Source organism: Cynoglossus semilaevis, chromosome 9 (assembly GCF_000523025.1).
Source record: "Cynoglossus semilaevis isolate Cse_v1.0 chromosome 9, Cse_v1.0, whole genome shotgun sequence".
Lineage (NCBI taxonomy): Eukaryota > Metazoa > Chordata > Actinopteri > Pleuronectiformes > Cynoglossidae > Cynoglossus > Cynoglossus semilaevis.
Window position 1 is genome coordinate 118,990 of NC_024315.1, and position 24,407 is coordinate 143,396.

Sequence of the window (24,407 nt, forward strand, 5' to 3'; positions counted from 1 at the left end):
AGTGTTAAGTTCAACCAAACAGGCCAGAGTTTTTTTTACTGAGTAAATAAATTGTCAGAAAATGTCAACTAGAAGAAGATCAATGTTGCATTCCGTGCACTCTAAAGAACATTTTTGTCTAGCGGGACTTTTCTAAAAAAATGTGCTGCGGCTCAAGAAAGGTCTGGACAGTTCAGCAGTTTTTCTGACATCTTGAGATTCGGGGAGGATTCCTGATGCAAGAAATCTCAGAATTGCTATACATAGTGAGCTCTGATCTCCTACCGCCTCTACTCCTTTCCCTCCTCCCCCTCCTGCCGCTCAGTTACGTCACCACACTCCGTGTCTGCTGACTCAGTGACGTGCAAATCCTCTGTCATCCCTCCCTCACTGCCTCTGCGCTACAATGACTGAGGATTTCACAGATAATTCACCTTACTCCCCACGAGACCCCCCGCCCTCCTCCTCCTCCTGTTCTGATTCATCCTTACCAAAAAGAACCCTCTCTGAAGTGTCTTTGCTGCTTGCTGCAATTTAAAAAGAGAGGATTGAAAGAGGGTGGAGGTGGGAGGGGGGCTGGGTCCTACATCCTGGTGTCATGGCTGCTCCAGGGTGACCTTGTCCTGAGATCTTCATATGTGCAGTCGGCACTGACTCACAGACTGCTGACATGCAAACAACATGCAGTTTATTGTTTATATCTCATTTAGTTTGTGTAAATCTACGTCACTAGATACTTGATAAATTGTTTTTGTAAGAATAAAACAAGATCAACTACACCAGTGAAGTACAGACTATTCAACAAAAACTACCTGAGTTTGTTTTTGTCAAGTTTGAATTAGTTTAGTCCTCGCATGTCTTCCTTTTCTTTCCTCAGTATCTCTTTTTTTATTATTTCACTGCACATTTCTGTCCCATCGCACATCTTTGATGACTTTGATCTTATATCCTTTAATTGTTTTTGTGTTCTATGTTTGTTTGTTGTTTTTTTTTACTTTTTGCCAATGACAAAAACAGCGACTTCTGTTCTTTGTTCCTTTGGTTGCTTGAATGTGTAGCTGATGCTAATTTCCAAGGAATCTACAGCCAACGTAAAAAATAAAAATCTTTGTGATTATATACGTGATGATGAGATGATAAAAAATTTATAAATGTAAAATTAAATATTAAAACAAAAAAGTCAGGATATTAAAGGCAGCATGTGGTAAATAATAAAAATACAAACTAAATATAAACAACGGATAATATAAATGTTTAAAAAATAGCGCAGGGATAAAAACAGTGCACAATAAAAAATACAATAAAGGTACTCTAATGGGAGCATGTGTAAGAAAGAGATAAAATAAAAAGATATAAACATTGAGGAAATTACTTGCAATAATAGCACAACAATAAAAAACACAACAGAGAAACAATAAAGGTAATAAAAGCAGCAAATAAAATAAAAACCACACAAATTAGGCACATTTTATGTAATAGTGGTTCTAATACAGTCTATAAGGGAAATTGAGATCAGAACCAAATGCTGCTTTAATTAATTACACTGAACGTCCACAGGGGGGCCTGTAGTAAAAAAGAACAGCCTGTGGCCTGATGGAAGAGCATCGAGTTTGTTATCATAACATGGCAAGATCCCGCCGTGACCACATTCCCTTCCTCTCTGCTGGGTTGTTGGATTAAATACACAGGACACATTTCGTATATATATGCTATTAGAAAAAAAGGCATTATTTTTCTAATAGTCATAATCGCAGGTACTTCAAACGTGTTTTGCACAGAGTAATGACCTGACATTAAGTGAGTCTCGTTGGGTTAAATATAAGGTCCAAAAGTGAATGTTGCCCCGCAGAGACGAGGCCCCTCGTCCTCTTTAACCTCTACATCGTCATATTATCATGCTCCAATAATCTCTTTTATTCACCACACAAACATGCAGTGTATAGTGGGGGTCAAAACTGAACTGAGACACACACTCACACACCACAACAACTGTCAACAGGTGTGTATGATTTTGGGGTTTGTTTTGAAGCCCACAATGTTTGTACTTAAAGTTTATTTATCTATAGCCAATTAATGAAGCTATTTTATTAGTAATTAAGAAGCGACTATAACAAAAGTAATAGTAATAATTATTATTACTAATACTACTTGTTATTATTATTATTATTATCATTGATATTCTGGCAGAACGTTAAAATGTAAAAATCCTTTTGAGTCTGGCGGCACGTTTTGGAATTAAAAAAATACAATAAACGTACACTAGGTGGCAGAATTTATCCACGAAAAAAGTAAACCAGCAGGCTCCTGCTAGAACTTTCGATACGTTGAGCTTTGAAACAATTTTTGTTAAAATATATATATATTTATGTACATGGGAACGTCATTATTTAGAGTAAATACAGCAGTTACCATTTGCTGCGACATAACTTACATTAAAAAAGCATCAATAATAAACATACTACAACTACAATATTATAAATAAATAAAAATATTTTTCTCACCGAAACTTCTGATTAGTACACAACCTTTCGTTAAGATGAGTTCAGTTACTGTACTCTGTTCTGTTGTACTCATGTTTATTAGTTGTACACAACTTTTCGTTAAGATGAGTTCAGTTGCTGTACTCTGTTCTGTTGTACTCATGTTGTACATTTTAAATCGTTTTAAGCTGAGAAAACTTAATTTCCGACCATGCAAGTCGCTAGACACTAGCTTGCTATCTTCAAAACCGGATATTCTTTGACCGTCCAATCAAATTACTTAAATCGGTGACGCAACTACGGGTCAGCTAGAAGGCCAGTTTGATGCCAACTCTAAATCTGATTGGTTAAACAAACGACGTCATTATCATTCATTTTAGGCAACAAGTCTGAAGGCCTTAGGGCAGATTTGTTTCAGCCTGGCAACACGTGAGGTCGAAATATGATTGGCTAAAACAACTCGAGCATATGCAACAGGAAGTAGCGCAACCATGACACTAGCTAAGAACGAACGAATAAAAACGATGACGATAAAAACGAACGAATAAATGATGGTGAGAACAGAATACTCGGTATTATTTTCTAGATATTCATGATAAATATATTGAAAGATAAGTTACTGAGTCTAATACAGTTTAATACCTTGACGGTACGCTGTCAGAATTCCGTAAGTTTGTAGTCCAACACTGTCGTTTGTTCGCTTTTGTTTTCTTTGTTCTATTTGATCTATATTTTTCCTGCCGACGCAGTATAGATTTAAAATAACTAACGAAGTCATTAAGCTTCATTTTAAATATATTTAATTTTGTCATTTTAAATGTTGCCACTGGATGTCGCCCAAAAGTCTAAAATCTCTCAACCCGAAACTGAAATGGTCACATGACTCTTTCAAATACGTCCACAATTTTATGTGCTTTTAAAGAGTATGGTCAGTGTAACCACATGTGAACCTATTGGACAGGCCAAGTGTTCTATGAACATAAAAACAGAGGTTTTTCCTTTTTATAGTGGAGTAAAATGACAAAATTACTGCTGGTCTAAGTTGGAAACTGAAGGATCGTAGTTGGTCTGTTTTTTGGTTATAGTACGATTTAGAAGATGAACTTTCTTCTTAAACACCAGTTCAATGATGATTCAGAAAGGCTGTGCAAATATAAATAGCTGCCGTCATGGCTCCCGTACAGTAAGAATTGAGGGTATCACTGTAACGGAGGACTGGCAGTTAAAAATAGTCTTGACTGCTGCTCACAAGTGTTGAGTTAAGGACATGCGTTCTCAAGAAACCTATAAAAGGTGTCGTGGGCTTTTCAGTGTGATTCTTCAGTGAATTCACTTATTTGATTTCAGTGAATTCACAGAATTATTTCACACAGCTGTTTTGTTTCTGCTGACAGGAATATTTGGTAAAAATTAGCAGGTGGGATTTGTTTGTGTTGCTGCAAAAAGTAAAATCTTGTGATGTGTCATTTAGATGCTGTTTAATACTTAAGATCCTCAATTTTTTAAAATATAAATCCCTACAAAAAATTAGAATTTGAATGCACAATTACATATTTGGATTTTAGACTTAAATTATTGGGGGGAAAAAATGTTTACTGCAGCAGGTGGCGCAGATGAAAAAGAAACATTTTATTAAATAATCAGCTATAGAAGCACACTCTTCTTCTCCAAAATGCAGAATGAGAGCAAAATTTGGGGGTGAATGCTATATATAGTCTTAAGTGCCTCCTTACATGGGGAGGAAGGGGCAACAGCATTCCTCCAGTGAGAGGGTAATATTTTTGTTACCATCAGCAAGTGCTTCCCAAGCGGCATCAGGCTGGTCTGCCACCGCTTTGCGCTGTTTTAATCTCTTGGGGTAAGTCAGTCTTTCCTAATGTTTGTTGTCCACCGGGCTTATTATCAGTGATTTGCTTTTTATCGAAGATTAACTTTTGCACAGCCTGTGTCAGAGCAGGGGTGTGATCAGGGAGCCATCAGTGGTGGCAGAAGTTGAAGGAGTCTCTGTAGGGTAGATAATCTGTCCACTGTGTGGGGTAAACGACATCATGTCTGTCTGCCGTGATCTCCCTCAATGCTCCTTTCCTACATACCAAGGGCATTAGAAGGTTGCTGACCCTCTTATTCTAATTAGTCGCCATCAACAGACAGATATTTAAAAACAGTTTCTGCCGTGAAATAATTGATCACACTGCTGTAATGAGTCTCAGAGGACAGAGTTTAGGGAACGACGGCTGTTTGAGAAAAGAGTGCGGTTCGTTTTAGGACAGTCTGGTCAGAATCTTTTACCTCAGTGGATTTTATTTTATTGATGTCACGTTTGTTTGCTGCTCTTATTGACTCTATTCCTCCATTACTTGAATCATGGGCTCGGCCGCAAGCTATTCATAGCAGAGCCGTTTGAGGCTGTAAGGTGAAACACTGGAAGTGCTGAGCTCTGGCAAAGGGGAGGAACCGTCTTCATGTCTCCTGAAACTTGGTCCTTGACTTTGTCTTTCTGTGAGAGAAAAAAATGCATTTCTGTTCATTTAAACATCTGTGTGTTAACTTTAAGATGGAAGACAACTGATTTGTAGCAGTTGCTCTGAGATTGTTCTTTTTTTTTTCCCCCTTAACTTTGGTTCAGAGGCAGAAGGTTGATCATTTTTTCATCAATTTGACCAAACTTTGTGGTGGAGATCATTTCACCTATAAATAATGAGGTTGACAACTTTATTTTCAGTCAGAGAGGCAGGGGCCAGCAGCAGTGATATTTCTGGTTGCCAACAGTATAGTTGCAAATGTAGCCGACTTAAATGTGAAAGTAACAGTGTGCTGTTTTCAGATGCCACTTTGATATATTCAGATTAAAAACAAAATATTATATTAGATGGTACGGTAGAATAAGTCCTAGATGGACAATCCCAGTCTCGATAAAATCAGATATTCGTGTACCTGTGGTTTTCATCCCATATTATTTACCAATGGCGAGTCCATTGCTTTTCCTTCTTGTATGTGATGACGGCATAAAGTTTGCTACCAAAGTCAATGATGCAACATTTCAGTAGATATCGTAAAGAATAATCCCTAGATCTGAGTAGATAACCTAGATTGGTGTCAAATGAGTTGTGAATTAAAATTTACTTCAAGTTTTGCTTAACTTCCATTTAACATTATGATCCCATTTAGAGGAAAACAGAACACCGTTGCAATGGCAACACCATATCCATTAGTTAGCCACTTAGCTTGCTGCCTTGGTGAATTAGCACTCACAGTGGTTAAAGGAGGTAGAAGGAGTTACATAAAGGTCACTAACACATGTGTGGTCTCTCTGCTCCCCCTGCCCCCTGGTGGTCTTGACCAGGTCTCCTTGAAGCGTTCCAGTCATGGCTCCCAAAGTCATACCGTGGTATAAGAGGAAGTGTGTGTGTCAAGTCCAAACCGATTATGCCTTTCAGCACTCTAAACGTGTCCTCAGGCAGCAGCGTGCAGAAAGGTACGAAGGTGCGGCTGACCTGCGGCTTTGGAAGAGGGCGGCTTCTGCTGCTTATAGAGCATACGCTGTAGTGACGCCGCCGCCGCTGCTGGGGGGGAGTGCAGTACCTGAGCATGGAGGAAGCTCCTGTATTGATAAACAATCATCTGATGAGGATGTGATTGAAAAAAAAACAAGAGTATATATATAAATCATGATGAGGTTTGATTTTGCAGGTCCAAAAAATATATTTTAACTAGTGTTTTAACTTTTCATTTTCTGCTCCTATAAATAACACCAATGTCTGTAGCATTATTTTTTTTTTTTTTTATTTGAAAAAGTAATAATGACAAGTGACAATTCTGAAGGAAGAGTCAAGTTTGTGGCTTTTCGTTGAAGACCAGTGACAAAGTTGTTTTTTTTTTTTTTTTTTTTTTAGTCGGACAAAAACAAAAACACAAACATTTTTAATTTTCTATTGCTAAGAGTATGCACTCTTATGAAACATAAATGTTTTTATGAAGCCGTTTCTAAATGGTTAAATGTAGTTTTACCTGATGTTGGTGCTGACAGTTCTCATATCAGTGATATGACTGCTGAAAAATCAGCATTTTATTTACAATTCACCCAAAATCTCAGGAGACGTAGCTCAATGTTTGCTCATATCATTGTAGTGTCATAGAGGTCATCACCGTTACTTGCTGAATGTGACCTCAGCAGCACTCTAACTCTGTTAGTTCTGAGCCTGTAGAGCTAAAGGCTGAGCACTGGCTCAGCCATGTTGTGTAACCCACTGCCTAATATCAGAGAATGCATAACTTTGCCACACACCCCCACACCCCCGCCCAGTATTACACCTCTTGACCTGACCTACTGATCTAAGGCCAGGGTCAGAGACACCGGCTCTGGTTCAACCTTTGACCAGTTTGAAGAAAAACACGGATCTATCAGTGCTTAAATTTGAACATGTTTTTCAATATGATTCTTCAGGTTATATTTAGATGAAATTATCCCAACGCTTTACAAAGGATTTGCTGGAAAAACCAATGACGGTACTGCATTTCAAAGGAGTCAGTAACTGACTGTAATCAAAGTGAATATTTGAGGAAAATATTGATCACATTGGCCAAAAAACATTTGTTTGGTAAATGTAATCAAAACACCAGGGAGGAAACGTTCTCCAACAACTCCATCACTGATCAATGGTCACTGATTGACATTGTACATTAAAACCAAAGTTCAGTCACCTGTACATTTTTACACGATTGATTTGTCTATGGTATAAATCGAACCGATTTATACCATAGACGTGAAGAGAATGAGGACAATGACTTTTGACTTCAAAGATCGTGGATTTAAATTTTTATTTCTATGTAAAAAATAGTGGAGTCCATTGAATTTATTTGATTGATTTGACTTGACTTGGATGTAAACTGTAAACTCTTTAGGTCAGCGAGTAAATTTGTAAAAGAAGGATCCATGCTATTTTGTAAACTCGTGTGATCTCACCGTAGGTAGGTAGGTCCATTTTGTGATCTCATGTGTGATCTCACCGTAGGTAGGTAGGTCTCGTAACAAGTGTGTTTTCCTGATCACTGCTGTACATCAGTAGCTGCCGTTGGCCTGTAGATAGACCCTGCTGTTTCTAACTTGTATCGTACTAACCCTAACCTCATGTGGTCCGTGATGGATTTGAGATTTTAGAACACAAAGTGCTTCTGTAAAACCCAAATCCAAACGGTTCCCTGGAACTGTCCTTTCATGGCTGTTTAATGAGACCGGACTTTCTCATCAGTAGGAAATCAAACAGTAACGTTTGCGTGTGCCAGGAGAAGGCCCAGGCCACAGAGGCTATGGCGGAACCAGCCTATATCATACCGGCCTTTCGGCAGAGGTGAGTTACCATTGGCTATTTTAGGTGTAAGGTAATACTGAACTGCAGCTCCTCCCAGCTGACCTCAGTTAAATGGTTTATTTCTTAAAGGAACGAGTAAAGGTTTTATTAGTAGTTCAGTGTTTTTACGTAAAGATTTGAATGAAGTCAGTCTTCAGATACACACAAATATTGAACGTTATTTCCATCAGTACGATATAGTATACTGTACTTAAGTCAGTTAATGATATCGGCTTTATCTGCCTTGTTCTAGAAAACCTAAAAAGTTTAGTTTATCGGTCCAGTCTCATCTCTGCTTTGTAAAACCCAACCTACAACTAGCAACCTATTGAGGGCGCTAATGCTCCCCCTAAATCCGCTCTTATCTTCTACTGTAAATAAATAAATAAAGAAATATTCGTAGTCGTGTCAAATCATTCTCTGATGTCTTGCAGGAGTTCTGAGGAGACAGAGGAATACCAGAGAGTGGCCACAAAGGTTGGCAAAGGACTGGCTGTGATTCAGGAGGAGCTGCACAGGATGAGGATTGTTACCAAGGCTCAGGTGGAGAGTTTGGAGATCCAGAGAGAGGTGAGAAGCCACAGAGATGGTCTTTAACTTCTAACCTTTTTTCACAAACCACCCATGTCGTATCTACATAATCCTGGTTTAGATATTTAATGCAAACCAACCGGTCTGCCAATCACACGTCTTCTTCCTTAAAAACCCCTTGCCATTTATGCAGTTTAATGCTGTTGCTTCAAATACTTGGTCGCAAAGAAGGTGATACTAGTAATTGTGTGCACCTGCCTAAAACTTTAGTAGTTTAGAGTATTGTATTTCACAGATATGCAGATGACACCTGAGTATACACTTTTTTTCTGGACGGTCTCAATATGACTAGCAAACAGTCAAATATTTTCAAATAGTAGAATAGTAATAACTAAATATGAGTTTTTGTAAAGTTTTAAATTAAAAAAAATTCATTCAAAGTCATCACTGTGATCCACGTGTCCCTCCAGGCTCGGAGCATGAGGAAGAGAAGAGTGGATTTGTTAGATGACATCCCCAAGATGCCAGACTTCCTGGTGGCGCTGCGGCCTCACACCGTGTGGGAGAAGACTCCGGTCAAACTCTTCTGCACCGTGGAGGGAAACCCCAGACCAATTGTCAAATGGTCAGAATATTCATATTCATATTAAAGAGATAAAAGTGTCTGTGTATCATGTGAGATGTACAAAAGTATAAAAATGGAACTTCAAACAGAGATTAGATTTGGAATGATTTCTGAAGAACTTCAAACTTCAAAACTTCAGAGATTAGATTTGGAATGATTTCTGACGCCATTGTTAAGTGCACTCAAATGTGATGATTGTTGACAGGTATAAGGGAGGAGTGCCCGTCGACCCACTGAACGCTCCAGGAAAATACAAGATTGAAAACAAGTATGGAGTCCACGGTTTGATCATCAGCAGGTAGGATTGTCTCCACGACGCCACTCAGAGTTAGAGATCGGCCCACTGCTCTGTACGACGTCTAAAACTACGACTTCTCAGCTGTTCATGTTGAAGTGCTGACCTTTGCGTCATTCAACCCCTGCCTCCCCTGACTCCCCCCATCCCCCCTCTCCTCCTCTGAGGCTCTGTCCTTCACTCACTCTGGGAAGGCCTTGAATCTCTGTCCTTCATTTTGATAGTACAGGCATAACTTTGCGAATGTTGATTTTCTCTGTAAGACATTGACGTGATCGTCCACGTCAGCTGTAGAGAACATCTGTGGTTTGTCTTCGCACAGCTGAGAAAATGAGCTCCTCTAAAATAGTTCTGTCCTGAGTGAAGGTCACATTTCTTCCTTCTATTCTCACCCTCAGACGCAGCACTGAGCCACTGCTGCGTCTCACTGCTGCGTCTGTTCAGTGAGATCATTTTTTAAAAGCGGAGTTTACAGCTGACTGTGGAGAACCAATGAGACGTGGTGGAGCACAGAAAGACCATAACTGCGCCATAGTTAACGTGCATGTTTGTCACTCCAAAATGATCAATACTGATCAATAACTACCTCAGGGAAACAGTGAGAATAAAGTAAGCAAGCAAACATACGGCCCGTGGGCTGAAACTGGTCCACTTGATGAATTTTGAAAATTAAAAAAAAATACCCAATCACATCAGGAAATGTTTTATAAAATTATATTTTAATAACATTAAATATGAAGATTTATTTAATGTACTTCTGTGTGTGAAAACAAATAGTAAAAAGACAGACTTTTTGTTATTTATAGGTGATTCTGTTTAGGGAGGGAAATGATGAATTATACCAATCATCACCTTCAGAATTAGAGGCCTTTCTCTAACATTTTTCAAGATTTTTCCAACAATTTTCTTACTTTTTCGTTCCCCGAAATCCTACACAGAGAAACGTCGGTGAAACAAACACCTGTTTTTTTGGGTTTTTTTTCTCTCCCCCAGGTGTATGGTGAGTGATACGGCTGAGTACAGCGCGGTGGCCACCAACCAGCACGGCACCGCCACCAGCAAGGCCACAATCATTGTCAAGAGTGAGTGACTTTGTGACTCGTTATCTTGAATCGTTAGGGCACTTCAGACTAATCACCTCTTCACTGACGACGTTGATCTCTGTTCTTCACAGGACCTCAGGGATTCTCAGAGTCCAGTCATCTTGGACTGGGTGAGTCAGGATATCAAGATAACGTGGCTGGAAATAGAAGGGCATGTGAGAAGGGAGATAAACAGTGGAAACGAAAACAACAAATCTGTTACAGTTGACAAACACAAGAAAAGTCCAAAATTAAAAATTAAAAAGTGTTAAAAATGTAATTTAGCACACATCCTACCTAGTTTTTAAAGGAACAAGGTTCTAATCAGAGGATTGCGGTTTGAATCCTGGACTTACTTGTGTTGAGCAAACGCCCCCTACTGGCATTACCTCTGTACTGCCCTTAACCTGTCACCAACAAATGCTAGCAGATTATCCTCAGTCGTCATTTTGTCAGTCGGATCAAAGTCAAATCAGTAAAAATCCATAGTTAATCCAATAGTTTTCCGCAGCTGAGTTTTGACCTCTGTGACCTCCAGTCTTTTGCACTGTGATGGATAAATTGTAGTTTTCCGCAGCTGAGGTTTGACCTCTGTGACCTCCAGTCTTTTGTTCCGCTGCTCTCCAGTTCCTCATCTGACTGACATCCATCCCAGTAAGCTGGAGGTCTCGCTGCTCGACCGTTTCCGTGTCAGCTTTGGTGTGGAGGGCGCCTCATCACCCTGGTGTGTACCATGGTGGTGGTGCCCGACCTCCCCAACATCCCACCCTTCGTCCAGTGGTACAGAGACGGTAAGACGTGGCTGCAGTGATCTTTGTTTTGTGATCTTTTTTTTTTTTTTTTTAACCCTTCTACTATTTTTTTCCGCAATTTTTGTAGATAAACTGTTGAAAAACAGCAAGCTGGTAGAGATGGCCGTGGGTGGAGGTTCTGCCCGTCTCACGCTGCCCCACCTAGCCAAAGATGACGAGGGTCTTTACACCATTCGCATCTTTACCAAGGACGGTACAGCTGAGCACAGTGCCTACCTGTTCGTCTCAGGTACAGAAACAATCGTCATCATCGGGAAGAGTGTTTTTTTTCCTTCATTAAATATCTTTAAAATCTTCAAAAATCCTCCATTTTCTTGGTCCACAGATGCCGCTCCCTCTGTAGCCGGGGCCCCTGGTGCGCCAATGAGCGTCAAGGCCTATGATGTCAACCAGGACTACGTCTTGGTTGCCTGGAAACCCCCCAACACCGTCAACGAGGCGCCAATCACCGGATACTTCGTAGACCGGTGAGTGTGCACACTTACGAACTCTTCAGCTCTTCTTTTTTTAGACCAGGGATGGCAGCGGGTTAGCATGATTCCAGTCACATTAGACTGGACTCTAAAGTATTTAAAGGTGCAGTTATTGGTATTTCATTTATTGGTAGATGGCGAAATATCAAATAGTTGAAATTTATTTAATCAATTGGTTTAAAAATGAAACACTAAATTATATTTGTTGGCAACCTTGACATCATTTTTCTCACTTTTGTCCTTCACCAATCCTTCTGTCGGTCCAGCTGTGAGGCCGGCAGCGACACCTGGGTCCAGTGCAACGACTCCCCAGTGAAGGTTTGCAAATATCCGGCACATGGGCTGAGCGTGGGCCACTCCTACCACTTCAGGGTCAGGGCTGTGAACAGCGCCGGCATCAGCAGAGCGTCACGCAAGTCCGACAAAGTGACCACGCTGGACCCCGCGGAGAGTGAGAGGCTGCAAGGTACCGAAGAAGGTAAACACAAAATGAACCCAGAGTCGGCAAACAGAAGTTTCCTGATGGTTGTGCTGCTGTTGTTTTCCTACAACAGTGATTAAAATAGGAGGGAAATACGACATAGTGATCAAGGATGATGACCTGGAAGGTACAGTAGAGGAGAAGAACTGGTCTGAGTTCAGATTACACTCTGTCTAATCCCTAAAACAACTTCACTCCATGTCGTCCCCTCATGACTTAACAACAATCCCCGTTCACAACAGCCGTCATTATAACACGAAGACTGTGTTCCTTTATAACAAAAATCTCTAATCAAACTATAGATTTACCTCATAACTTACAAAACAGAAAAAACTTTAAGAAAAAAAACAGAAAAAAAAACATTGTGTGTTTTTGTCTGTGTTTGTGTCTGATATTAATACTTTGCGTCGTTACCACCGTAGTGAACTAGGTAGTATTTTCCACATATTTTCCCTCGTCCTAACTGTTTGCGTTTTTATCCCATTAATCACTTTCTAAAATCTTCAGCCCGTCACGTCTAACGCAAAAAAAACAAAAAACAAAAACGTACCACTTTCTAAAATGTTTAACTTTTACAGAAGTCCCACATTGACCTGCATAGTGTTTATTATAATAATCACAATATTTCATTTTATTTTTCTCAACTAAATACACAACTGTCATAGACTTTGTTTGAAAAAATCTGAAACATTATGTTTAATTTTTTAGGGTAAAAAAAAATTAAGAATTATTGAAGTTTTAAATACTTTCAGTTCAACTGCAAAGTTACATTAAATCTTCAAGTACTGTGGTGAGAATATTACAACATGGCGCCACTGTTCTCTTAAATCCAATTGCAGAATGTGTCAGTAGGAGCGCCCTCTGCTGGATCACCACCAAACTATTGCTATCTTTTCATCTTTCTAGAAAAAAAAAATCAAGTATGTGTTGAGATACTGTGACAGTGTCTCCTCACGTTCGGTCCAATGCTACGTCAGGTCAAATTTGGGACTTCCACAGTCGCCTCCGTATTTGCGTGTTTTGTTCTTCCTGACGATTGAATCCCAATCCAGGCTACGTAACTCTGCCCGGGGAGCCCACCGAGGTGCATGCTTCAGAGATTTTCAGGTCTTATGTTGTGCTGAGCTGGAAGCCCCCGACCCCCCGCGGACGGGCTCCGCTGTGGTACGTCATCGAGAAGGTGTGTGTGCTGCCTCCTGCCTCTCAAAAAAAATTAAATTAAATTTAAACAAAAAAAGAGCACAATTATCGTCGAATAATCCTTAATGTTTAATTATTTTTAATGTAATTTGAGGTTATTGATAAATTTCATGTAATTGTGTTTGCATTGTTGGGCTCTATTTTATTAGCGTATTTAAAAAAACAATTTTTTAGTGTATGCAAAACAAATTTATTTACGATGTCACATAATTGAAGAAAAACAGCTCTGCATCTTTTTCATTGCATTACTGCCCCCTGCTGGCTCTATTTTCATTTTCTGACCACTCCAACAAATAACGTAAGAAAGAGTAAATGCAGACAGATGGCAGTATTGCTGCAGATAAACACACTTCCATGAAGGTCAAACTTGTTGTCCTTCTTACTTTCCTCCCTCCCTCCGCCCCTGCCTCCCCCCCTTCCCCCCCAACCTTCCCCCAGTGCTTAGCAGGCACAGGAGCTTGGCAGCGGATAACCCCGGCAGCTAGCAGGCACTGGAGCTTGGCAGCGGATCAACACGGCAGTCAAACTGCTCTCCCCCCGTTACCCGGTTTTCGATTTGCAGGACGGGCAAAAGTACCAGTTCCGAGTGTATTCAGTGAACATGTACGGCTCCAGCGAGGCCTCGGTGCCCTCTGAGCCCGTCCAGAAGGTGGACATGGACGGTAAGGTCCACCGTCAGCTCCACGGCTACAGATACAACTATTTTTTTTTTCTGCATCAAAATAGAAGAGAGAAAAAAAATGAAACAAATCAAATCACAAAAACTGATAAAAAAAAACAAAAAAACCTGTTAAATAGTCGGTGTTTAATTTAATAAATACAGTCTTCTAAAATGTAATAACCTCACTGTTTTTATGAGGTAAAGTTATTTGTTAAAAAACCAAAAATTATTCCGTTACTCGTTTATTTTTCTAACATAAAAATGGAGATGAAGTGAGACGTTTTTTATGTGTAAACACCTCGAAGAACCATGGTATTTAAAGTCACATGACGTGACACAGTCAATCTGCTTCTGTTCATTATGAGTTGCTCTGCTTCGCAGGTGTTGAACACTCTGTCGGTACGTACACACACTGGGAGCAAAATTCACCAAATTCACCCTTCACTTTTCCACCTTTCCTTTCTTTCTTTTTTTTAACTCAACAACACTGAAAGTCCAGTTTTGACCTTTGACCCCCCACACTGTGTATGTGTTTCTGATTCACGTTGTGGTTGTTTTATCTGTCGTCCACTCAAACACGGTTGATGATCCACACTTCACGACAAACACCGTCTGATTTCTGCTCTGAACGACTGCACAGATTTTGTTTCTTGACTTGAACCCAGGGGACTTGGACACGGACTTGTGCACTGACTGCACCTGTGCACAAATATTAAGGATGATGACACTGTTCTGCACCGTGTGTGTGTGTGTGTATGTGTGTGTGAGACACATGGTGTTGTTTTTTTTTCTTTGACCACAACAATATTTAAAAGAAGCTCTCAATCTGTTTTACCCCCATCACCTGAGCTTTGACCTTTTCCCATCATTTTGTGATGAGTGATGAGTATCTAACTCCGGCTCTTCTGATCCTCCAGGCGTTCCCTCTGCTCCTGGTCAGGTCGTTGCCACCAGGAACACCAAGTCCTCCGTCTTTGTCCAGTGGCAGGCGTCCAAACACGCCAAAAACATCATGGGATATTACATCGACGCCCGCGTGGTGGGATCGAAGGAGTGGTTCCCCTGCAACCACAAACCCTTCAGACACACCAGGTAGACTACGGGAGGGGGGGAGGCATGGTTGGGGGGGTGTGATTTTGGCAGTTTGTTTTTTCGTTTGTTTGCTCCGTCGTCGGGATGACAGTTTAAAATAACGATGTCTGTCAGGTTCGTGGTCCACGGCCTGGTCCCAGGTGAGACCTACGTGTTCCGCGTCCAGGCTGTCAACGTCTACGGCCTCAGTGAGGAGTCGCAGGAGTCCTCCCCCATCGCTGTGGAGCCGGCCCTCGGTGAGAACAACACTGAAAATCACAACACAGTTTCCTGTCTAGATCGGTTAGAAAAACTGAAAAAAAAAAACAAGTCAGAATATAAACAAAAACCTGAACTTGTTTTTTGGGGTTATTTATTGTGCAGGTGGGGGGGTGGAGTTTGGTATGTATCGTATTACTTTGTTTTGTATTTTTTTATCACTTCCTTCACTTGGTGCTGTGTGTGTTGTTCATTATCACTGGCATTGAACACAGTAACACAATGTACTGCTCACTTTTCTCACTGTAAATATCACTTGAAAAAAATGGTGGTCAGTAAAAATCAGTGATGTTTCAGGGCAGAGTTATTTTTAGTATTAATGACACAGAAGTATTGAACCAACTGCTAACAGTTTAACAGAGACTCTGTCCTGCACTTACTGATCAAAATCACTTTTTTAAAAAAAAATGTATGTCACTTAACAGTTTTTATTTCACAATTTTTTTTAAAATTGTTTTTCAAGTTATTTTGTAAATTCCACCAAATCCCATACAGAAATTACCGCATACATCTAGTTAGTCAAGTTGTCACTTTTACCACCAGAGGTCGCAGTAGTGTACCAGCTCATGTCTGCAGTAATGATTAACAACATTTTTATCTCTATAGAATTTATTTGGAAAGATAAGAAATCACTAAGTAATTATTGGATTTTTTTTTTAAATTGCTGAAATATTTTTGATGGTCTTTTATTTATGAGACACTTCTTTATTCGATCACACTTCAAAAGCAAAACACTCAAAAACAAAACAAAATTAAACTTGTAATTCTAAATGACTCCGTGTGATTTCAGCCACTCCCACTGCTCCCTATGGAATCAGCCTGCTGAGCAGTGACGGCTCCTCCATGACCGTGGGCTGGAAGAGTCCCAAACACTGCGGCGGCTCCAAGGTCAACGCCTACTACATCGACCACCGCAACGCCGACACCCTGGTCTGGAAGGAGGTGAACTTGGCACCAATCACAGAGAGAGTTTACACCGTAAGTCACGTGAACAGGGATTTCTGGTTGGAATTTATCTCTGTTTCTGTGAAGATGATTCGTAATCATGTCGTACTTCTTATCTCCTTCTTCTTTTAGGTCCAGAACCTGACTCTTCTCCTTCTTCTTCTTTTAGGTCCAGAACCTGACTGAGGGAACCTTCTACGAGTTCAAGGTCCAGGCTGCCAACATGGCAGGTGTGGGTCTGCCATCAGACCCCAGTGCACCAATGAAATGCGAGAAATGGACTTTTGACGAGCCAGGTATGAGATGAGGTTTAAGGATGGTCTTTTTTCCGCTGTCTGTAGTCCTGCTTGTTGTTAATGAATATTTGACCTCTCAGGCCCAGCTCATGACCTGACCTTCAGTGAGGTCAGAGCTAACTCCCTGGTCCTCCTGTGGAAGGCCCCAGTCTACGCCGGTGCCAGTGTTGTCAGCGGATACTTCGTGGACATGGCCAAGAAGGGTTCTTCAGACTTTGTTACTCTGAACCAGGAAACTGTCAGCCACCGTTACCTGCAGGTACCGGCCCGGTCTTGACTTTTGTTTTCAGCTCCTGTTTACAAGTAAAAACGTTATCAGTGTTGTCCTGCTCTGATGTTTGACCCCTGTGACCTCCAGGTGACGGGTTTGGAGGAGGGACAAAGCTACGTGTTCAGGGTCCGTGCCGTCAACGACAACGGTGTTGGAAAACCTTCTCTGGTCTCTGAGCCCGTCTGTGCCCGAGTTCTCCCAGGTAAAACTTAAGGAAATTCTTTAAAAAAATAAAGGATAGGAGTCGGATGTTTCCAGAATTCCAGTCTTTCAGCGTTTAGATTTACTAGAATCAGTAAATATAATGTTTTTTAAAGAAGATTTTAGGGAACACTAAACTGTCAATTTTATCTGTAAAGTTTTATACATTCCATGCAATATATGATAATAGTTCTGACCGAGTCCTTTTCAATAATATTGAGTGGGAGTAACCAACAGAGGGCGCTGTATCAAACGTATTTTCTGTATTGGTTTTCAAATATTTCCACTTATTTCCATTTCCCTTGTCCTTTTTAAATTGCTCTTCGACTGTAATACCAACAGTGTCCACCGTGGGTTTATTATTACATTACAATGTTTTTACAGGAACTCACCTTGGACCATTTAAACCCTTCTTTGTGTTCTAATAATGAATGTAATTGTACAATCCTTTTGTTTTTAATCACCACAGGCACCAAAGAGATCATGGCTGGAGTGGATGAGGAGACTGGGGACGTCTTCCTGTCCCTGGAGGCCTGTGAGGTCGCTGAGACCTCCACCTTCGAGTGGTCAAAGAACTACAAGCTCATCGGCGACTGCCCCAGGGTCCAAGTGACGGCAAAGGGCAGAACGTAATCAAAACTGTTTTTATTGGGGGTTTTTTTTCCGCACGACTCGTTCCCAGTGAAACCCCGACTGTGAAAACTCTCTCTCTCTCTCTGTCTGTTTGTTTGTTTTACTCCTGGTTTTTATTGTCTCTTCAGCTCCAAGCTGACGTTCACCACGACTGTGAAAACTCTCTCTGTCTGTTTGTTTGTTTTACTCCTGGTTTTTATTGTCTCTTCAGCTCCAAGCTGACGTTCACCAACCCTGACAAGGATGATCTGGGCAGATACTCTGTGGTGGTCACCGACACAGATGGAGTCTCTGCCAGTCACACACTGACGGAGGACGGTACGGCGTCAGGTTTTATCACCAGTCAAGGTCCATCCATTATCATTATCACTGCTGGTCCACGTTACGCTCATGTTTTGTCTGTGTTTCTTCTGCAGCTCTGAACACCATGCTGGAGCTCAGCCATGCCATCAGACACCCCAGTGAGTCCAAGAACAATGTTCCATCCATTAGTGACACAGTGAAAACACTGCTGTTCTTTTCTTTCTTTTTTTGCACACAGTGAAAACACTGCTGTTCTTTTTTTTTTGTACATATATCGAGGAACTGTTTTTCTGTCTGTTCGCAGTCGTTCCTCTGAAACACGGCCTGAACTACGAAGTCCTGGAGAAAGGTCACGTGCGTTTCTGGGTGCAGGCCGTCAAACTGTCCTCCTCTGTCAACTACAGGTTCATCGTGAACGACAAGGAAGTCGCTGCTGGAGAGGTGTTTTATCCACGTCTGATTTTTTTTTAGCTCTAAAGTCTCGGAGGTCACGGAGAACACGTGTTCGACCGACGTTGATTTTTGTCTCTTTGTTTTTTCATCGTCAGGGTTATAAGATCAGTCATGACGTGGGCACAGGAATCATCCAGATGACGGTGGAACAGTTCACCAGAGCCAACGAAGGCACCTACACCGTCCAGATCAACGACGGAAAGGCCAAGACCCAGAGCTCCCTGGTGCTGGTCGGAGACGGTGAGGACGTTTTCACTGCACCACTCCGTCAGATGAACGGGTTTCTGATTGGAGATTTTAGATAAAACAGTGCACAAGTTTGGTTTTAATCAGTTTTATCTGCAGTGACACTTTTTTATTAAATACAAAAATGCAAAATTTAAATTTTTTTTTTTTCCCATCTTAGTTTTTAAGGTCGCTCTGAGGGAAAAAAATTTTTTTTCCTGTCTTAGTTTTTAAGGTCGCTCTGAGGGAGGCGGAGTTCCAGAGGAAGGAGCACATCAGGAAGCAAGGTGCCAACAACAACAACAACAATCAACAAAAATTATTAAAATAATTTTCTACTTTTTTTTTTGTTCTTGTCTAACTCACACGTTTCACTGTGTCATTTCAGGTCCACATTTCTCTGAGTACCTGTATTTCACTGTCACTGAGGACTGCACTGTTCTGCTCACCTGCAAGGTAACCAATCAGATCACAGCATTTTTACTGCAGTAATCTAATCTAATCTAATCTAATCTAATCTAATCTAATCTAATCTAATCTAATCTAATCTAATCTAATCTAATCCCCGTGTCATTGCTGATTTGCTGTCAGGTTGCCAACGTCAAGAAGGAGACAACTTTCCACTGGTACAAAGAGGAAGACGAGATTGTTCTGGAAACTCCTCCTAACGTCCTGTCCGGAGCCTGCGCTCTGCCCGTCCCTCTGGTAACTGAGTCAGAGAATCAGTGGTTTGGATGTCGAGCAGCATCACGGATGATTTCTTAAAAAAAAAAAAAGCATTAAAAAAACAAGATTTTTTGGATCAATTAAGTAAAATAAAATATTTTTTCTGTCATGGCACACTACTGTGCCGCAGCCCAGAGGTTGAGAATAAGTAAAATAAAATAATTTTTCTGTCATGGCACACAACTGTGCCGCAGCCCAGAGGTTGAGAATCACTGAACTGAAGTGCTGATGTTTTGGGGTTTTTTTTCGTGTCAGTTCTCCAGAAAAGATCAGGGCGTTTACAAGGCCGTGCTGGGTGACGACAGAGGAAAGGACACGTCTGTGATCGACATTTCAGGAAAAGGTCACTTTGATATATTTATTTAAAATAAAAATATTTATTTTTTAATAATTAATTGATAGATTCATTAATTTGTTTGTAACTTTTTTCTCTGTTCTGTTTGATCGGTTCAGTGTTTGATGACATCATCAACGCCCTGGCCCAGATCGCTGGTGAGTTATAAAAACACACGCTCCTGACGTGACCTGGTGACAGGAAGTTCATGTCATTAAGACAAAGAAGTTGTTGCTGTGATGTCACTCTGTCTGGTTGGCAGTGGCTCAAAGTCATAAACACTGTTTACAAAATGTTATTAAAATCACTCCCAGAGTGACGTGATCACACGAGGTTCACCATGACTTGGACTTCAATTAAACAGTATTAGTATTATCACTGTGTTGACCTTTGCCCTCCTCCACTCCCCCCCAGGTGCCTCTGCCTCTGACCTGGTGCTGCAGTGTACACCAGAGGGCATCAGACTGCAGTGCTACATGAGCTACTACACAGAGGAGATGAAGACCGTGTGGAAGCACAAGTACGTTCTGAAAAAAAAAAAACAACAAAAAAAACACCTGGTATAAATTCATGTCTCACTGATCCAGGATCAGCATGTACTACATCACATTTTAGTGCGGGGGTGTCGAACATAAGGCCTGCGGGCCAAAAGTGGCCCACTAGGAGGTTCAATCCGGGCCGCCCACAAACACTTCAAGTTCATAATGTTTTGTAAAATTTTTGAATTTTTGAATTTTTTCTACATTTCATTTACAAATCTGGACCCATCTTAGAACACCTACCACGTTTTTAGCCTCCTCAGGTAACTTTAGCTGCTCAAGTTCTGCAGTGAAGACAAAAATAAAACAAACTAGACTAGATTAGACTAGATTAGACTAGACTGACCCTGTGTTTCCTGCAGGGAGTCCAAGATCGCCTCCTCTGAGAAGATGAGGATCGGTGGCACAGCGGAGATGGCCTGGATGCAGATCTGTGACCCCACCGACAAGGAGAAGGGCAACTACACTATGGAGATCTCAGACGGGGTGAAGACTCACATCAGGACCTTTGACCTCTCCGGACAAGGTAGAAGATGAGACAAAATCAAACTGATTCTGATTTATGGCTCAGAGGAGATGTTTTGTTGCTATGCTAATCTGATGGAAGGTTCAATATTTTGATATCAAGAACTTTTTTTTTTTCCACAGCCTACACCGAAGCCTACGAGGAGTACCTGAGACTTAAGTAAGTCTTGTGAAGTTTGTGAATGTGAGCTTCTCTCTTATGAAGATATTAAAAAAACAAAACAAAACTAACTCTTGTGTCTGTCTGTCCTACAGGGCAGCTGCATTTGCTGAAAAGAGTGAGTAACCGGTGACAGCAGCAGCGTTAATGACGCCCGGTCGTGGTCGTCTCCTCTCCCTCGGGCGTCTTCTCCGTCCACAGACACACTGAGCTGATTTCATTAGTTGTTGGTTTTAAAGAACAAAGTGTTGGCCAACCGTTTTACATTCGTAACATTCTGAACATCTCCTCCTCCCGTCTGCTCTCAGACACATGTTGTAACGTAAACAATATTACTGTAGTTTGTATTAATGTTCACTGGAGCTGAGTCAGCGTTTCTTCTCTGAAAAAACTCCAGCTGTTTTTTTTTTTTAGTGGATTAAGTGATTTTGTAGGATTTAAGTTCATTAGTTGGTTTAAGGCGGGATTTAAGGTGGAATTTCCTCTAGTAATTTTTATTAAATCAGACCAATGGTGAAGCAGATTTTCCTGCTTCTTGTCAACAAGTATCATTGATTATTGATTTAGTATAAATATCACTGTAATATATTTTATAAAAAAATAATATCTTATATAGTATTTGTCAGTATTAAACACACCATGTGTTTTGTAGTAAATGTACATGTTTTAGTGTGTTGTTTACATGTTGTTGTCGTTCCTCCTCAGACCGCGGCAGAGTGCTGGGTGGTCTCCCTGACGTCGTCACCATCATGGAGCACAAGGTGAGGATGTGTGGGTTTTTAATAGTTTATTAAGAAAATAAATAATTCTATGATAAGTATTGCAAAATAAAGATTAAAAATTACATTATAGAAATTAATAATTTAATATACATTATAAAAAAAGTGGAAAAGTGGAAACTGTTAAAAACATTTACTTTTACTTTACTTTTTACTTTACTTTTACTCTGTGACACATTATGCAAATCCCTGCTGCAGGGCTGGTTCTGGTCTGCGGGCCATATGTTTAGAACCCCTGCCTCAAGTGTACTGATAACATATGATTATATAATCAGGTTGGTGGAAGAGGTGTCACCCCCTGCTGTACAGGTCCATTAACTACACGAAGGCGTGTCACTGACGAGAGCCAAGTGATTACAGGCACAATTAGACCTGATCCTGCGCAGATCAACGTTTCACCGACACATGTTTTGTTGACTTCCTGACCTGGTGTGTAGTAGTTGAAGTACAGGTCGTACTGCTCCGGCAGCATTGGTGTGAAGCAGAAGGAGAAAATTACCGTCGTGAGCTGTTGGCTCATCCCTGTTTATGAAAACACACTGACGCTGGCGTCAGGGGCGAACGGAAGTGTCTGCCCCGGCTCCCCGTGTCTTTGTCTCCAGACGTGCAGATGCGTGACGACGATTCAACGCCAGGACAGGAAATGCAGCTTTAATCCAATCAGCTAGTTAGCGATAAATTAGCAATAGCTAAATTGCTAAAATGCATTTTGTTCATTTTGAAAAAAAAAAGTCATGTTGATGATTTTTAAGTAAGTACACAGATATAAGAAGATATTACTCACTATCAAAAGACGGACCATCCAATAGGAGCTTAGTGATGTCATTTTTACTTAGCTTGCTAAGCTAACCACAGTTTCTTTGTGTACTGAACACCAAAAATACTGAATTCCTACATTACTACAAGATTTTGTCATCTATTTAAAAATGCAGGGTGAAACTATAAATATTGGTGTAATTTATTTCTAGTTTTTAATGTCTTGATTACATTAAGAAAATAACAGACTAAAAGACTGGACTGGATTTTTTTTCTCCAGATTAGGGATCGACACCCAACATCTGACCTTGAAGTTTCAGTCTCTAAATACTGATTCACATGAGGTTTGTTTTTTTTCTTCCCTCAGTCCCTGAGCCTGACCTGCACAGTGTGTGGCGAGCCGACCCCTGAGGTCACCTGGTTCAAGAACGAGCAGGAGGTTATCTCCAACGAGCACACCAGGGTCACATTTGACGGTGGCAAGTTTGCCAGCATGGTCATCAACCAGGTCACGCCCGAGGACTCTGGCAAGTACAGCATCAACGTGCGGAACAAGTACGGCGGCGAGTTCGTGGAGATCACCGTCAGCGTCTACAAGCACGGCGAGAAGATCCCTGAGCCCAAACTGGGACAGCCCAAAATGGCCACGCCCTGCGTTACTCCTGCAGCCACTCCCGCTCCCAAGTCCCCCGCTCCCCCGTCCAAGACCCCGACCCCTGCACCCTCCAAGTCCCAGACCCCAGCGCCGTCCACAAAGACCCCAACTCCAGCATCCACCCCGGCTCCTAAGTCTCCAACCCCAACCCCCAGATTTGGCGCCCAAGCCCCCAAATCACCGACCCCAACCCAGAAATCTCCAACCCCGGGCGGCATGAAGTCCCCGACTCCATCCAGGTTCATGAAGTCTCCAACCCCCCCCAGGAAGTAAACGGGTGGAGGGGACGTCTGCCGTTAGCATCGCTGATTTAAAGCATGTGAGTGAAACCATAGAAAAATAAAACAACTCTCATTTAGACGTAGTCGCCGTGAACTGTCCCGCCGCCTCCTGAGACCAGAGCACCAACCAGAGAGAGCCTTTATCGTTAACTTGTACTAACTGGTTCCACAGTAAACACAGGGCAGTCTGACAACAGAGGGACGTTCGCAGTGACTGCAGGGTAGATGTTCTGTCACTTCATGTCGTTCAACTGGCCACCGAGCAGAAAAATGAAAGAAACCAAAAATTTGCCGGAGGAGGGCGGAGGTCAAAGTTTAGTGTTTTAAGAGCCGAACCTTCCGCTACGCAAGAGTCGCGGAACGCCTGTGTTCATTTCCTGTGGATGTTAAATTATGATTCTAGTGTTAAATGTCTTAGATCAAATGATGAGAACGTACTTACCCGGTGCTACTGATGTGGTCAGAGAACACCGTCGTGGAGCTCCACTCCTGCTCTCTGACTCTGAGGGAACCTCAGCCTTAAAGTCTCTCAAACCTCAGACTCAAACCTTCAGAATGAAGTGAATTTAATGTTTTGTTTTTTTTTTTGACATTTCTCTGAAGTGTACGTCTGACAACAGCTCCTGAGTTTGTGTCTTCTCTGATCTCAGCAGTCGTCCTGGTAGGTGCAGTGTCTAAACTGCAGGTAGCGCTGTAGCTGTTAGTTAGTTCAGTCCAAACCTGATCTTGTGTATTGTCCCTGGAACCAGGACTCTGTCCCCGTTTGAAGTCAAATCTGTGCCACAGGTTTGACCCTCAGTCACATGTTGTGATGTGTCCCCATCAGTGATTTGTGATGGCATTAAACTTCACGTTTCATCCTGATTTAAAGCAGCGTGTGGTGATCTTTTCTCCGTCTCGTCACTCGTCACGTCTCACTAAGAGATAAAGAACAACTTCTGCATTTTATGTCACTACAAAAATGTGATCATATTCATAGGAAACCTATATAAAAAAACTGGTGTTTCA

At 41.3% G+C, this 24,407-nt stretch overlaps 2 protein-coding genes across 2 annotated transcripts in view; one reads left to right on the forward strand and one right to left on the reverse strand.

Annotated features, from left to right (window-relative positions):
- Positions 1–897, reverse strand: part of LOC107989057 (hexokinase-1-like) — a 6,521-nt gene extending 5,624 nt beyond the window's left edge. Inside the window, exon 1 of the mRNA XM_017035421.2 lies at positions 471–897. The gene's annotated coding sequence lies outside the window, so the exon portion shown is untranslated. The remainder of the gene's footprint in view (positions 1–470) is intronic.
- A 3,280-nt stretch (positions 898–4,177) lies between these two features.
- myom2a (myomesin 2a) lies at positions 4,178–24,263 on the forward strand. The gene is given in 40 exon segments (XM_025058473.1): positions 4,178–4,317; positions 7,709–7,807; positions 8,242–8,377; positions 8,809–8,963; positions 9,169–9,261; positions 10,252–10,340; positions 10,433–10,471; positions 10,968–11,054; positions 11,057–11,131; positions 11,220–11,381; positions 11,478–11,619; positions 11,892–12,091; positions 12,180–12,233; positions 13,159–13,286; positions 13,745–13,754; positions 13,795–13,968; positions 14,349–14,366; positions 14,885–15,059; positions 15,174–15,295; positions 15,423–15,440; positions 16,108–16,295; positions 16,432–16,558; positions 16,639–16,817; positions 16,917–17,031; positions 17,500–17,659; positions 17,875–17,981; positions 18,080–18,124; positions 18,271–18,407; positions 18,515–18,659; positions 18,872–18,931; positions 19,033–19,100; positions 19,236–19,349; positions 19,626–19,713; positions 19,824–19,862; positions 20,119–20,224; positions 20,606–20,769; positions 20,892–20,928; positions 21,024–21,046; positions 21,634–21,689; positions 22,831–24,263. Coding segments are annotated over 40 exon segments (4,620 nt in total). The 5' UTR covers positions 4,178–4,192; the 3' UTR covers positions 23,392–24,263.
- Positions 24,264–24,407: the final 144 nt, after the last annotated feature.